The sequence below is a fragment of the Peromyscus maniculatus genome, chromosome 13, assembly GCF_049852395.1.
Source record: "Peromyscus maniculatus bairdii isolate BWxNUB_F1_BW_parent chromosome 13, HU_Pman_BW_mat_3.1, whole genome shotgun sequence".
Lineage (NCBI taxonomy): Eukaryota > Metazoa > Chordata > Mammalia > Rodentia > Cricetidae > Peromyscus > Peromyscus maniculatus.
In genome coordinates this window covers 5,091,837-5,104,626 of record NC_134864.1, presented here as the reverse complement: position 1 = coordinate 5,104,626, position 12,790 = coordinate 5,091,837, and the positions used below count along the sequence as shown (strand labels likewise).

The 12,790-nt window shown below is 49.8% G+C and overlaps 1 protein-coding gene across 2 annotated transcripts in view; it reads right to left on the bottom strand.

Annotated features, from left to right (window-relative positions):
* Efhd1 (EF-hand domain family member D1) overlaps positions 1-12,790 on the bottom strand; it is a 53,519-nt gene that overhangs the window by 10,155 nt on the left and 30,574 nt on the right. Inside the window, exons 2-3 of one of the 2 annotated variants that reach the window (XM_006984222.4) lie at positions 10,038-10,185; positions 3,549-3,683 (exon numbers count right to left, since the gene is read on the bottom strand). In XM_006984222.4, the coding sequence (XP_006984284.2) occupies positions 3,549-3,683; positions 10,038-10,185 (283 nt within the window). Of the gene's footprint in view, positions 1-3,548; positions 3,684-10,037; positions 10,189-12,790 lie in introns of both variants that reach the window. The other variant, XM_042259766.2, reaches the window with a different exon arrangement.

Genomic DNA, 12,790 nt, shown 5'->3' with positions numbered 1-12,790 from the left:
CCAGGTAGATAGGAGGAAGCCTGGAGAGAGGGTGGCTGCAGAGACGCTGGGTAGTTAACAGTGTTTGCTGCTCTTGCAGAAGACCTGAGCTGGTTTCCCAGCTGTGGGGAGCTGGAAAGTCTTTTCCAGCTTCTACCAGCCCTACATAAACCCACGAGCAGACACATAGCCTTAAAAAAGTAAAAGTTTTTTTAAAAAAATTTAAAATGTGTGTGTGTGTACACACATGTGAATATAGTTGCCCACGGAGACCAAAGGCATTGGATATCCCTGGAACTAGAGTTACAGATGGTTGTCCGCTGCTGGACATGGATGCTGGGAATCAAAACCTTTAGAATAAAAAAAAGCAAAACATCTTCACCATTGGGGGGGGGGGAGTAGCATTTTCCTCCAGCATTCCCTTGAGCCTTTGATGACTCCATCTTTTTCCTGAAGATGGAAATACAAAGCTTTCCCCACAGTCCAGTCACCACCAAGATTCACTCTCCTGGTGTGTCATCTCATACTTGTGAAGGTGGCTCCTACCTCTGTGTTACTGGGTGCCCACCAGGTGCCCATCGAGCATATTTCTTCCCTTCTTTCTTCTTATGGGAAGCTCACCTGGCCCCGCCCCTGGCCCCTGGAGGGGCCTATGAAGACAGCCATATTCCAGCCATTGCCAATGGTGAATAGAGAAAGTGGAAGAATTCCTTCATGATCCATCCTTATAGCAAGGCACACAGAGCTCCAAGAAGGACAGACATTGTTACAGCCTCCGTGTGGTCATTATAGAGTGCCGTTTGCAGCCATCACCATGCCCACGAAATCTGCTCACGCCTTCACTGTGCCTGAAGTTGGCTTGGACTTCACACCGAAGCCAGTGTATCGCTTCCTCCTCAGACCACTCCCGCTTGGGAGAGGGGCTTTCTTGTCACAAAAGTCTCAGCTCCCCCAGCCCCTGTGGAACCTCTCCTAAGACATCGGTGTCAGACCTGCCCAGACAGCCCTGAGGGCTCCCCAGCCCCTGCAGTGGCCCGATCCCAGCCTGGCCGCCCCGACGCCACCTGCAGAGCTGGATCAACCACGTTTCCTGACAACGTCCCCAACCCCCACACACCCAAAAAAGTTCTAAAGAGACTTGGGTTGGGCCTGGGAGGCCAGTCTACAGGGATCCCTCAGGCTGGGGTTACATCCAGGGACCATCTGACCTCAGCGTCACCTTCCTCACACAAAGGGCGGGGAGTGGTGGTCCAGTTCCCAGGTCTCCACACTTACATTCTGGCTTCCTTTCCCCCTCACACGACTCCATGCTCTCCACAGCCTCCAGGACTCCAGCCCTCCATGCCGTGGAGCCTTGGCTTGCAGTTCCCATGACCAGAACGCCTCCCTGCCTTGATTACAAGGTGAATCCCCATTCATCTTAGAACATCTGTCACCAGCCTCACCTCCCTTACGGCCTCTCCCAAAGCCAGCCGGTGCTTCCCGCGTTCGTCATTCATGCGAACGTTTATTGAGGGCCATTACACACCACACCGCGCTGGCGCTGTGATTACAGAGACAACACACCTACTCGCCTCTGAGTCTGGATGAGAAGGCAGACGTATAAACACGGCAGGTAGGAAAACGTTTATTGTTTTGTGCGTTTCATCTTTTCTCCTTATAATAATAATGCACACTAATTCTACAACACTACAGAAGTATAAAACGAGTCCCTTGACGTAACTATTACTAATACTTTCATACCTAATTATCTAGGCTGTGTCCAGTATTTAAAGTCAGGTGTCCACATATTATTGTGCTTGATTTACTTTGGACATCTGTGGACACATATTACACAGCTTCACCTCATCTTCGATGGCTACAGTGTGAGCAAACACATGGTCATGCCATGAGGGACTCATCTCTGATAACTGGAGTTCAGCTTGTGTCCAGTTTGCATCAACCCTAGCAGTGATAAAGGAAAATCCTTCCCAAGTGCGCAAGCACCTCGGGAGGGAGACGTTCCCGAGGCAGAGTATTAAATGCACTACAGACAGATCAGTTGACACTCTCCTTGCAAGTGTCCAACAGCACCTTGAACAGATACAAAACAGTGCCACTTGCACATGGGATAAAGGCTCTCAGGAGGGCCTTTTCAGGCTTGGATAGGCAGGAGCAGGCTGGCCTAGAAGGTGGCCCAAAGGGAGCAGAGTTTTCCAAACAGAGGTCGTGGGGTGGCGTTCTGGGCAAAGAGAACTACAGATTCTGAGGATCGGTTGTGAAAATTCCCAGCAACGTCTGAAGGCCTGGATGGGCCTGGAGCAGGGATCACAGGCAAGTCACGACAGGTCCTGCATGCCCAGATGATACAGTCACAGGGACCCATGTGCTTCACCTCGGGCACTTAGCACCTGGGCAGTGAACTGTCCTGCTGCTCTTCGGCCTCAGTCCTAGGACCTTTCCCAAGAAATCTCAAGAGACTGAAAATGTGAAGGCACTAATGGATGGAAGAAACTCAAATCCCAGCGGCTGGCAACTGACTGAAGAAGCATGCAACCCTGACAGCTTGGACTAGGTGCCGACTGCTCCCCACGGGCCAGGCAATCGCCTAACACTATACATGCACGCTCGTTTAATCCTGTTGGTGCGTCTTCAGTACAGATGGAAACAAGGCCAGCGTAGCGGCATGAAGGAGGGGGGCAGAGATGCTCTTGGGCTAGCGAGTGGGGGGCACCTGCCCGTCTCACTGCACCCTGCCCTGCTTGGCAGCGGGTGTAAAGGGCCCCTGCCTGTGTGTTTGCTCAGCAAAGACAGGGGTGGCAGCAGCCAGCTTCACACAGGTGCCTCGGGGCTCAGGACTGTGGACTTGCAGGGCTGTGAGGCCTCCCCACCACCTGATCACAGTGATGCGAACATTGATTTGGGGCAGGCCACCCTGGCACCCTCCCCTGACCCCTCTCCTACTTGTCTCCAACCCATATGTTATTATTTTTAAGATTTATTTTTAATGATTTGTTGTTGTTTGAGACAAGGTTTCTCTGTGTAGCCCTGGCTGTCTTAGAACTTGCTCCGTAGCCCAGGCTGGCCTCGAACTTGCAGACATCCACCTGTCTCTGCCTCCCGAGTGCTAGGATTAAAGACATGTGTCACCACTGCCTGGTGCTATTTATTTATTTTTAAAGTGTGTGGGGGGGGGCTGGGGGGTTGGGGGATGGGTTCACAGAGGCCAGAGGAGGGCATTGGATTCCCTGGACCTGGAGTTAGAGGGATCATAAGCTGTGCAGTGTAGGTGCTGAGAACCAAACTCCAGGCCCTCTGCAAGAGCAGCATCTTTCCAGGCCTCCAACCCAGATGTTTAAGATGGGGAAAGGGGCAGCTGTGGAAACACCTCAAAGTCTAGATGGAGAGTCTGAGGCCAACAAACCCTCCTGAGCCTGTGAACAGTTTTTCTGTGCTGTGTGAGGACACACTCACTTCCCAGTATAGCCTTGTCCTGAGCGAGCTCATGGGTCCCTGGACAGGAAGTGCCTGTCACCGGGGCCGGGTAAAGGAGGACTGGAGGCTGGGTAGGGAAGGAACTCGACGCTTACCTTAGCTTCGAAGAAGTTCTTGGCACCTCTGACGCCCTCCAGGGCGACATCAATCTCAGAAAGCTTGGCCAGCGCCAACAGGCCACTGTCCTCCTGCAGCTCGCCAGCAGCGGCCTTGTGAAAAATGAGCAGGAACTGTGGGAGGGAGAGGGACCGGAGGGTTACTGCTGTCCACCACGACTCGGCAACACAGCCTCGGCAACACGGCCTCACCAACACACACAGCCTCACTAACACACACAGCCTCACTAACACACACAGCTCACCAACACAGCCTCACCAACACACACAGCCTCACCAACACAGCCACAATAATCCCTCAAGCCTGAGCAAATGACATTCTTGCCAAGCACTTGAAAAGGGTGGGTTTTTAAAAAGATTTACTTTTTAATTGTATGCACATGGGGGAGGATGTGCATGTGGGTGCAGGTGTGAACAGACTTCATAAGAGGGCGTTGGAACCCCTGGAGCTGGGGTTATTGGGAGTTGTGAGCTGCCTGATATGGGTGCTAGGAACCAAATTTGAATCCTCTGCCAGAGCAGCAAGCACTTTTAGCCATCTCTCCACCTGGAAAGGACGCTTATGTCTATGTATACGTGGAGAATTATTTTGTCCCTTACCAGATCATCAAAACAATAAAAGGGGGGCGCATTAAGGGCATAGCTCAGTGGTAAAGCAATGCTTAGTATGTGTAAGGACCTGAGTCCAATCCCAAGTACCAAATACATTAATTGAATTAAATTCTGTTCTCTCCCCCATCATTAATGCCACTGGTGGGAATCTATCCCTCAAAAATCCACACAATAAGGCTGCAGAGGGCCAGGTGGTGGTGGCGCACACCTTTAATCCCAGAGCTCAGGAGGCAGAGGCAGGCGGATCTCTGTGAGTTCGAGGTCTGCCTGGGCTACAGAGTGAGTTCCAGGAGAGGCGCAAAGCTACACAGAGAAACCCTGTGTGTGTGTGGTGGGGGGGAGCTCACATATTTATTTATGTACTTATTGTGCATGTGTGCCGTGGTACACATGTGAGGCCAGTGGACTACTTACAGGAGTCGGTTCTCTTCTTAATCTATGCGAGGCCCTGCGACTAAACTCAGGTCATCAGGCCGGGTCTTTTGAGCCATCTCGTTGCCCCCCTCTCCCTGCCCCGCCTTTTTAATATCTCTTAGCTACCTCTGTTTTCCTCCCGTGTTCTGTTTCTGCACGAGACTGCCTACCCTCCTTGCAGTTTCCTAAGCGATCTTCGTAGGCCTTAGTTTACCTTCAATGCGTTAGCTCTTGCTGCTTGTCACTTCAGTATTTATTTGTTTATACACATATGTGGAGGGCAGAGGATAACTTACAAGAGTCAGTTCTCACCTCCCACCATGTGGCTCCCTGGGATTGAACTCAGGTCAGCAGGTTGGACATCGAGTGTCTCTACCCACTGAGTCACCTCCCCATTCCTGTTTGTTATTTTTGTTTGTTTGTTTTTGTTTTCTGAGACAGGGTTCCTCTATATCGTCCTGGCTATCCTGGAACTCTCTATGTAGACCAGGCTGCTCTCAAACTCAGAGATCGCCTGCCTTGGCCTCCTGAGCGCTGGGATTAAAGGCGACACCACAGTGGACTCCGTTCACTGGTTTCTGAGATGAGAGGGTCCTGCCATGTTGCTGGTCTCAAGGGACACTCCAACACTGGCCTCTGGAGTCAGTGCGACTGCAGGCGTGGGCCGCCATTCCTGGCTTCCTACAGTATCCTTTGACTCGGAAAAGTTTTACATAAAATCTGCCAAATCCTTTTCTTTCCTCTTGCCAGAGAGAGGCTTAGGAAAACCTTCCCCAACACCAAGGTTACATAAACAGTCAGGTATGTTTCTGTCTAGTATTTTTATGGCTTTTTTTTTAAACTTGTAAATATTTAATCTCTGAAATGTATTCTGTTCTATTGCGAGGGTAATCATTAACCTTATTTTCTTCCAAATAGTTACTTAGTAAGCCCCACGTTTATTGTGTAATCCACCGTCTGCCTCCACATTCAAAATGTGTGATCGGAGCAAAGAAATCCTGGAGGGCAACTGTATCAGGGCCTCCACAGAATCACTTCTTAAATACCAGGCTCTCCTCTCCCTGACCCTCTCTCCCTGGGTCACTTTATAAATATTTAATTCCTTTCTTAAGTATTCTTACAAAGCTAGCATGGGAGCTCACACACGTTACATCAGCAACAGGAGGCTGAGGCAGGCAGATTGCCAAGAGTTTCAGGCCAGGTATGAAACTCTAACCCAAAACAAAACAAAAACAGACAACAAAAACCTATGAATTACAAAAAAATCTCTTATTACATCTTATTCGTTTTGTACATGTGCATGCCATGGAGTATATGTGGAGGTCAAAGGACAGTTTGGCTGGTTCTCTTCTACCAAGTGTGTCCCCATGATTGAATTCAGGTTGTCAGGATTTGCCCGCACAAAAACCTACAAGTTGGGGTCGGCAATGGAGACATGGCTCCGAGGTCAAGGGGTTGTGTGTACTTGCAGGGGACTCAGGTTCTTGCCCAGCACACACACAGTGGCTCACAAACATTTAGAATTCCAGTTCTAGGGGACTCAAGACCCTCTTCTGGCCTCCGTGGGCACTAGGCAGGCACGTGGTGCACATACATCCATGCAGGCAAAACCTTTATGCACATAAATAAAATAAAGAAATCTTGAAAAATTACAGATTTTTCTAAGCACTATCCAATTTCTATGGACACCACCATCCCCCATTTATAAACGGATGGGCCCAAACCACTGAAAGAGGTTTCTCCAGGTTTTCAGGCGCTACTGAAAGCATGTACAGAGGGAAAATATAATCATCTTCCCTAAAGAATGCTTTTTCTGAAAGACAGTCAACCTCCTCAACAGGCTTTCCAAATCCCAACTCCAGTGTCTTAGCTCCCAAGGCTACAGCTTCCTCTTTGCTGGGAGTCCTGCTTTACGCTTGCACTTCTGACTCAGGCCTCACTCCGAGGTGGACACTGTGGACACTGGCGGACACTGGTGAACACTAACCCAAGGGATGAAGGGAGGTGTGTGGGGACTTGCAGCTTCTCTGAGGTCCCTGAGACTGCGCTGATGAACAGAAATGCCACACTCACCCCCCTGCAGCTTCCAACTCTCTCACTAGAGGCCGGCAAAGACTCAGTTTGCAGCAGGTTCTTAGAGCCGGCACATTGGCTGCAGAGGAAGTAAGCCTGCTAGAGGAGGCCAGGCCCCCAGCAGTGATGCAGCCAGGAGGGTGGGAACTGCTGCCTTCCTCTTGGTTCTCTCTTCTCCCATGAAAGAGAGGAAGACTTCAGCACTGCAAATGTGAGCTGTGGATGGAGCAAATGTCTGCCCCTCAGCACCTGACTCCTGTGACGCTTTGGTCCCTTAGTCCAAAAGTGTTAAGAGGTGGTAGCCGCAAGAAGGCAAATAGGCCACTGAGAGGGAGGAGGCTTTTCTTAGGGGCTGTGTATTCCTGTTCTCTCACCATGACGAACTTTCGTCCATGCTTGCCTTGTGCTTTCCACCCTGACTTAAAGCTGCACATGGCCTCCGCTGGGAGCTTTGCAGAGGCTGGTACCATGCCCTTGGACTCCCAGAACTGCAGGCCAAGACAAACTTCTTTTCTTTCTAAATAATCCAAGCTGGGATGGTCTGTTATTACAAAAGAAACCCGGCCAAACACCTAGCTGTCCTTCAAGTCCTTCGTTTACTGGAGGTCTCCACAAGGAGAGCTACCTTCTACAGCAACACTTCTCAGAGACTCGGGAAAGAGGGAACGTTGTCCCAGCTCAGCATCCAGTGACTCTCCATTTCCCAAGACTCAGTTTTCTCACCTCTAAAATGGAGGCGGGGCTAGTGAGAAGGCTCAGAGTATTTGTCATCAAGACTGACAACCTAAGCTTGATCCCCAGGGCCCACATGATGGAAGTTGTCCTCTGACCTCCACAGGTGTGTCGTGGCATCCATGTACCCCTTCCCTCAACACTAAACAAATAAATATATAAAACAAGATTTTCAAAAAATGTAAGTGGAGGTGACTGTTCACATTCACAGAAGAGCTTTGTGAACCAGAAACATTAGCGAATCCCTTGGGCCTTTTCCAGTACTGTTTGCTCTGAGCCCTGAGGTCCAAGACATCCAGGATCAAGAGCATTCCCCATCAAGACCCAGGGGTCTCCTAACCCCGGGCAGCCAGAAAAGAAAAGGAAAAGAAAATCCAGTCCAACCCGACCGCATCCAGCATGCCAGGCACTCCCACTTCACCCGTTATCGTCACTGCCTCCAGTGACAGTCCCCTTCCCTGCCCAACTTGTTTGTTTTCCTATTTATAGTCCACAAAGACTGGCATGGTGTCGAGCTGGAAAATGTCCCAGTGGTGACTCTGAGGGGGAGGGGAGCAGAGGTAGAGAACAAAGGCCGAGGGCAGAGGGAGCTAACAGTTCAGAAGCTTTCAGTCACACGCCGTGGATGCCGTCCCGAGAGTGAGGGAATTTTTAACTTCAGGACTGTGGCTAGTGGTGTACAAATAACACTTCCCATGTTAGAGGGCTTCGTTTGTAAGAGACAGACATAAATTCTTTTTTAGGACAAAGGAGTATATAGTACTCACTATAGAGAAAGGATGCGTCAAGAACCCAAGGATGGGCTGACAAGAGGGCTCAGCAGGCCAAGGGGCTTGCTGCCAAGACTGACAACCTGAGTTCAAGCCCTGGACTAACTTCTCCAAGTTGTCCTCTGCTCTTCACACATGCACGGAGGCACATATGTCCCATACAATAAATAAGGTAAAAAGAGGGTAAAGCTAGGTGTGACGGAACAAGCCTGTAATCCCATCAGAGGCAAGAGGATCAGGAGTTCAAGGTCATCCTCAGCCACAATAGTGAGTTTGAGGCCAGCCTTCGCTATGTAAGGCCCTGCCTTCAGGGATGGAAAGATGGCTCCAGCAGTTAGCTGCATCTGTTGCTCTTGTAGAGGACCCAGGTTTGATTCTCAGTTCCAACATGGAGGCTCACGATCATTTGTAATCCCAGTTCCAGGAGATCTGATGCTCTCTTCTGGCCTCCAAGGCACCAGACACACATGTGATATACAGATGTACATATAGACAAAACATTCATACACATAAAATCATTTGTAAAAAATGTTTTTTACAAATCCTTGGGTTTGTCCAGCCCATCCTTGGGTTCTTGACACATCCTGTCTTAACTCTCCTCACCCCTAAAATCACACACACACACACACACACACACACACACACACACACACACACACACACACACAGAACCATGGATGATGGTGATACTTGCCTATAATCTCCAGCACTAAGGAGGCTAAAATAGAACGATTGCTATGTGTTCAAAGCCAGCCTGGGCTACATATTGAGTTCTAGGCTAGTCTACACAACAGAGACTCTGACTCAAAAAACCAAAGAGAACTCCATGATGGCCATGCGTGAGGTACAAGCCTACAGGTTCAGCACTTGGGGAGCTAAAGCAGAAGAATCCCATGTCTGAAGCCAGCCTGGGATGGATTCTGCCTCCAGGAAAGTAGAACTTTCTCAAGAGACACGTACTGCTCTGACAGCCAGAGTTCTGCCTGCGAGCCCAGGTGGCTTCTGCCGTGGGTAGACACAGCAAAGCAAATCACAGAGCAGGGTGAAGCTCGTGGGGGGTCTAGACGGTCACATGTCCTCACACATCCAAGCCCACAGACCTAGGACAATGTAGAAATGGGACCGAGACAGGGCTTGGCGCTCACAAAGAAAGGACTGACGTGAACGGCGTTAGGGCTGCTTACAGGGGCCGAGAGCTGACAAAACTGCTCTGGAGCTCTCCAGACCTTGGATGTCCACCTCTGTGAGAAATGGCCACACCAGAAGCTAACCAAAAGATGGCCACGTAGCTTCGATTCAGTTGGATCACCTGTGGTGGCCTCTGAATCAAACAGGAGAGAGGAAGCTGGAGAGATGGCCCAGTGGTTAAGAGGACTGCTCTCAAGGGCCTGGCTGATCAGAACCTACAACAGGAAAACGGAAAATGTCTAATTCTATCATCTTGACATTAGGAGGCTGTCACAAGTTATGTGACATCATGTCCAACTGAAACATCAAAAAATCTTCCAATAAAACCCATACACACCTCTAAAAATTATGTAAGAAGTCAGACAAAGTGGCTCATAGGCAGAAACTTATAGCAATCCTCCTGCCTCGGCCTTCACGTACTGACATGACATGAGCTACCATGAAAGATTTTTTTTTGAGACAGGGTCTCATGTAATTCACTATGTAGCTGAGGCTAGCTCTCAACTCATGATCAGTCTCTAGCTCCCGAGTGCTGGGATTATAGGACCGTGCCGATCACACAGTTTATACAGGATGTGTTTAAAAGCTGAGTTGACAGTTAAATATCCATTCAAAGAGCATTCTCAGAGGCAAACCCATCTGCATCCAGGGGCTGTGGACTGGGGGGTCTTCCGGGTACCTCCCGGAAGCTGAGTTTGCCGTCGAAGTCCTCATCCACCTCTCTGATCATACTCTTCAGGCCCAGGTGGGTCTGGGGAGCCCCCAGTTTCTCCATCATGAGCTTCAGCTCCATCAGGTCGATAAAGCCATCCCTTCCAGCATCATACCTGCTGGGTCAGAGGAGGAAAGGTCAGGACCAAACTCGTTTCCCAGACCGTAACCCTTGCTTTTATCTACTGAAGAGGAAGAGTAACTCAGCTGCCTCCTGCTTTGCAAGGCTTTCCAGGCCACTTCACCACAGGGGGCCCCTCAGGCCGCCTCATCAGGAGGGACCCCACCACCACCACCACCAAGGCCACCTTATCAGAAGGACCCCTCAGGCTACCTCATCAGAAGAGACTCCTCTTTGAGCAAAAAAATTGTCTTTGTGCTTTACACTCTCAAAACGTTGTTCATGTCTTTTATTTCCTTCATGGCCTTCATTTTCAGTCAACCAACACAGATCCAGCACCTCCAAATGTTGGACTCTGGGCGTAGGACATGCCCTGAAACTCAACAAATGCTACACCTAGGGACAGACCTTCCTAGTGGTCACCATCCTGGAGTCTCTGCCACACCCATTCCTGGTGACCCCCCTCTCTCCTGCTTGTCTTGTGTCTTTGAAAGCTGCCTTCCACCCAAAGTGTGGCTGTGAAGTGGGTGTGGCCTCGCCTCAGGCTCGGTGCTTCCACTTCCGGGTCACTTATCCCCAGGCCTGAGTAGTCCCGGCTCTGTGGGTGGCTGTCCTCCCACTGGGGCCAGCTCCTCTCCTGGCTGTCACTCTAGCCATGCACCCCTGCCTGGAAATAAGACCAGCTTCATGAAGTAAGAGGTCTACCCTGACCCTTTCTCCTTGGGCCAGCCATCCTCAGGTACCTACTCTGCACTTCCTCCCAGCCACGTGCTACCCAGCTCCCTTTGGACACACAGGGCCTCCCAGCACTTCCCAAGGGCTCCTTGGCTCCCTTCCCAGTGAGTCCTTCTTATACTTCCTGCTTCTTCGTACTTCCCAGAAACCCTCTGTTGCTCAGGTCTGAACATCTTGCTTTAAAGGACACACAGAGGGAAGAGGCTTAGGATCAGGGTCTGGTCAAGGGGCTGTCTGTAGGCGCCATGTCGGGCGCAAAGGTGGCAAGAGGAAGCCCCTGAAGCAGCCCACGAAGCAGGCCGAGGAGATGGACGAGGAAGATGAGGCTTTCAAGCAGAAACAGAAAGAGGAGCAGAAGAAACCCGAGGAGCTAAAAGCCAAGGCCACAGGTGGAATTAAGAAATCTGGCAAAAAGTAAGCTGTTCTTCATATCTGAGATGATGGTGACCCTCTTCCATTCCTATTTAAACATCTGGATTCCCTGCCATAACATCTTTGCCACCTATAGTTAGAATGAAGTGTTATCCCGGAGCCTGTTGTACATTGTAATAAACTTTTGTAAAAAAAAAATTATAATAATAAATAATACAATGGCAAACAAACAAACAAACAAGAAAGTGACAGCACTCTGGAGTTAGAGGCAGACAGAGCTCTGTGAGCTCCAGGCCAGTCTGTTCTAAGTAGTGAATTCCAGGCCCAGAAAGAGAAACCCCATCTCAATAAAATAAAATAAAATAAAATAAAAAGAACAAATAAGAGGCTTAGGATGGAGCTCAATGAAAGAACACTTGCTTAGCATTAGTCAGGAAGCCGGTTCCGTTCCCCAGCATCACATACACAGGAACAAAATGAGTCAGGAGGGAAGGGGAACGCACGCCTTTAATCCAGCACTCGGGAGGCAGAGGCAGGAGGGTCTCTGAGAGTTTGAAGCCAGCCTGGGCTACAGAGTGAGTTCCAGGACAGCCAGGGCTACACAGAGAAACCCTGTCTCAAAAAGAGGATGAATCAGTCAGATCTCCACAGCCAAGAGCTGGGCAGCACCCAGGAGTCCAGAGGCAGGTGGGCTGATAAGCACAAAGGCTCACCCACACAGTGCAGTACAGAATAGTTACAGATTGGAATATTCTTCAGCAATAAAAGGAAGAGAACTTTGATGCATGCTGCAACACAGGTGACCCCCGGGATGCCACGATAAGTGAATTAAGTCAGTCACAAGGGACAGTAGCCAAATTCACATAGACAGCGGTTGGAGGGTGTCTTCTGGGTGGGAGGGAGGGCTTCATGGGTAAAGGTTCAGTCTGGGGCAAGGGTCAAGTCACTGGTGCAACCCTGTGTACGTGCTGAAGGCCCCTCGACCGACCGTGTTCACTTAAACGGTTAAAACGGTCATTTTATTTCCTTTGTATTTTTATTATTTTTAATTATGTGTATGTATGTGGATCTGGGTGTGGATATGTGCCCATGAGTGCAGGTGCCCACAGAAGCCAGAGGCTTCAGATCGCCCTGAAATGGAGTTACAGGAGGTTGTGAACTACCTGATGTGAGTGCTAGAAACTAAATTTGGGTCCTCTATAAGAGCAGCGCTCACTTTTAACCACAGAACCATCCTCCGGTCCACTCCCCACTCCCGTGTGTGTGTGTGTGTGTGTGTGTGTGTGTGTGTGTGTGTGTGTGTGTTTAGACAGGGCTCCACTCTGTAGCTTAGACCAGCCTCAAATTCACTCTGAACCTACCAAGAGATGGATTGCAGTTGTGTGCAACTATATCAGCTTGAAGTGGTCATTTTTGTTATGCACATTTTACCATATTTAAAAAATTACATTCAGTCTTTTCTACTATCCATCTGCCCCCACCCCCATAATGAA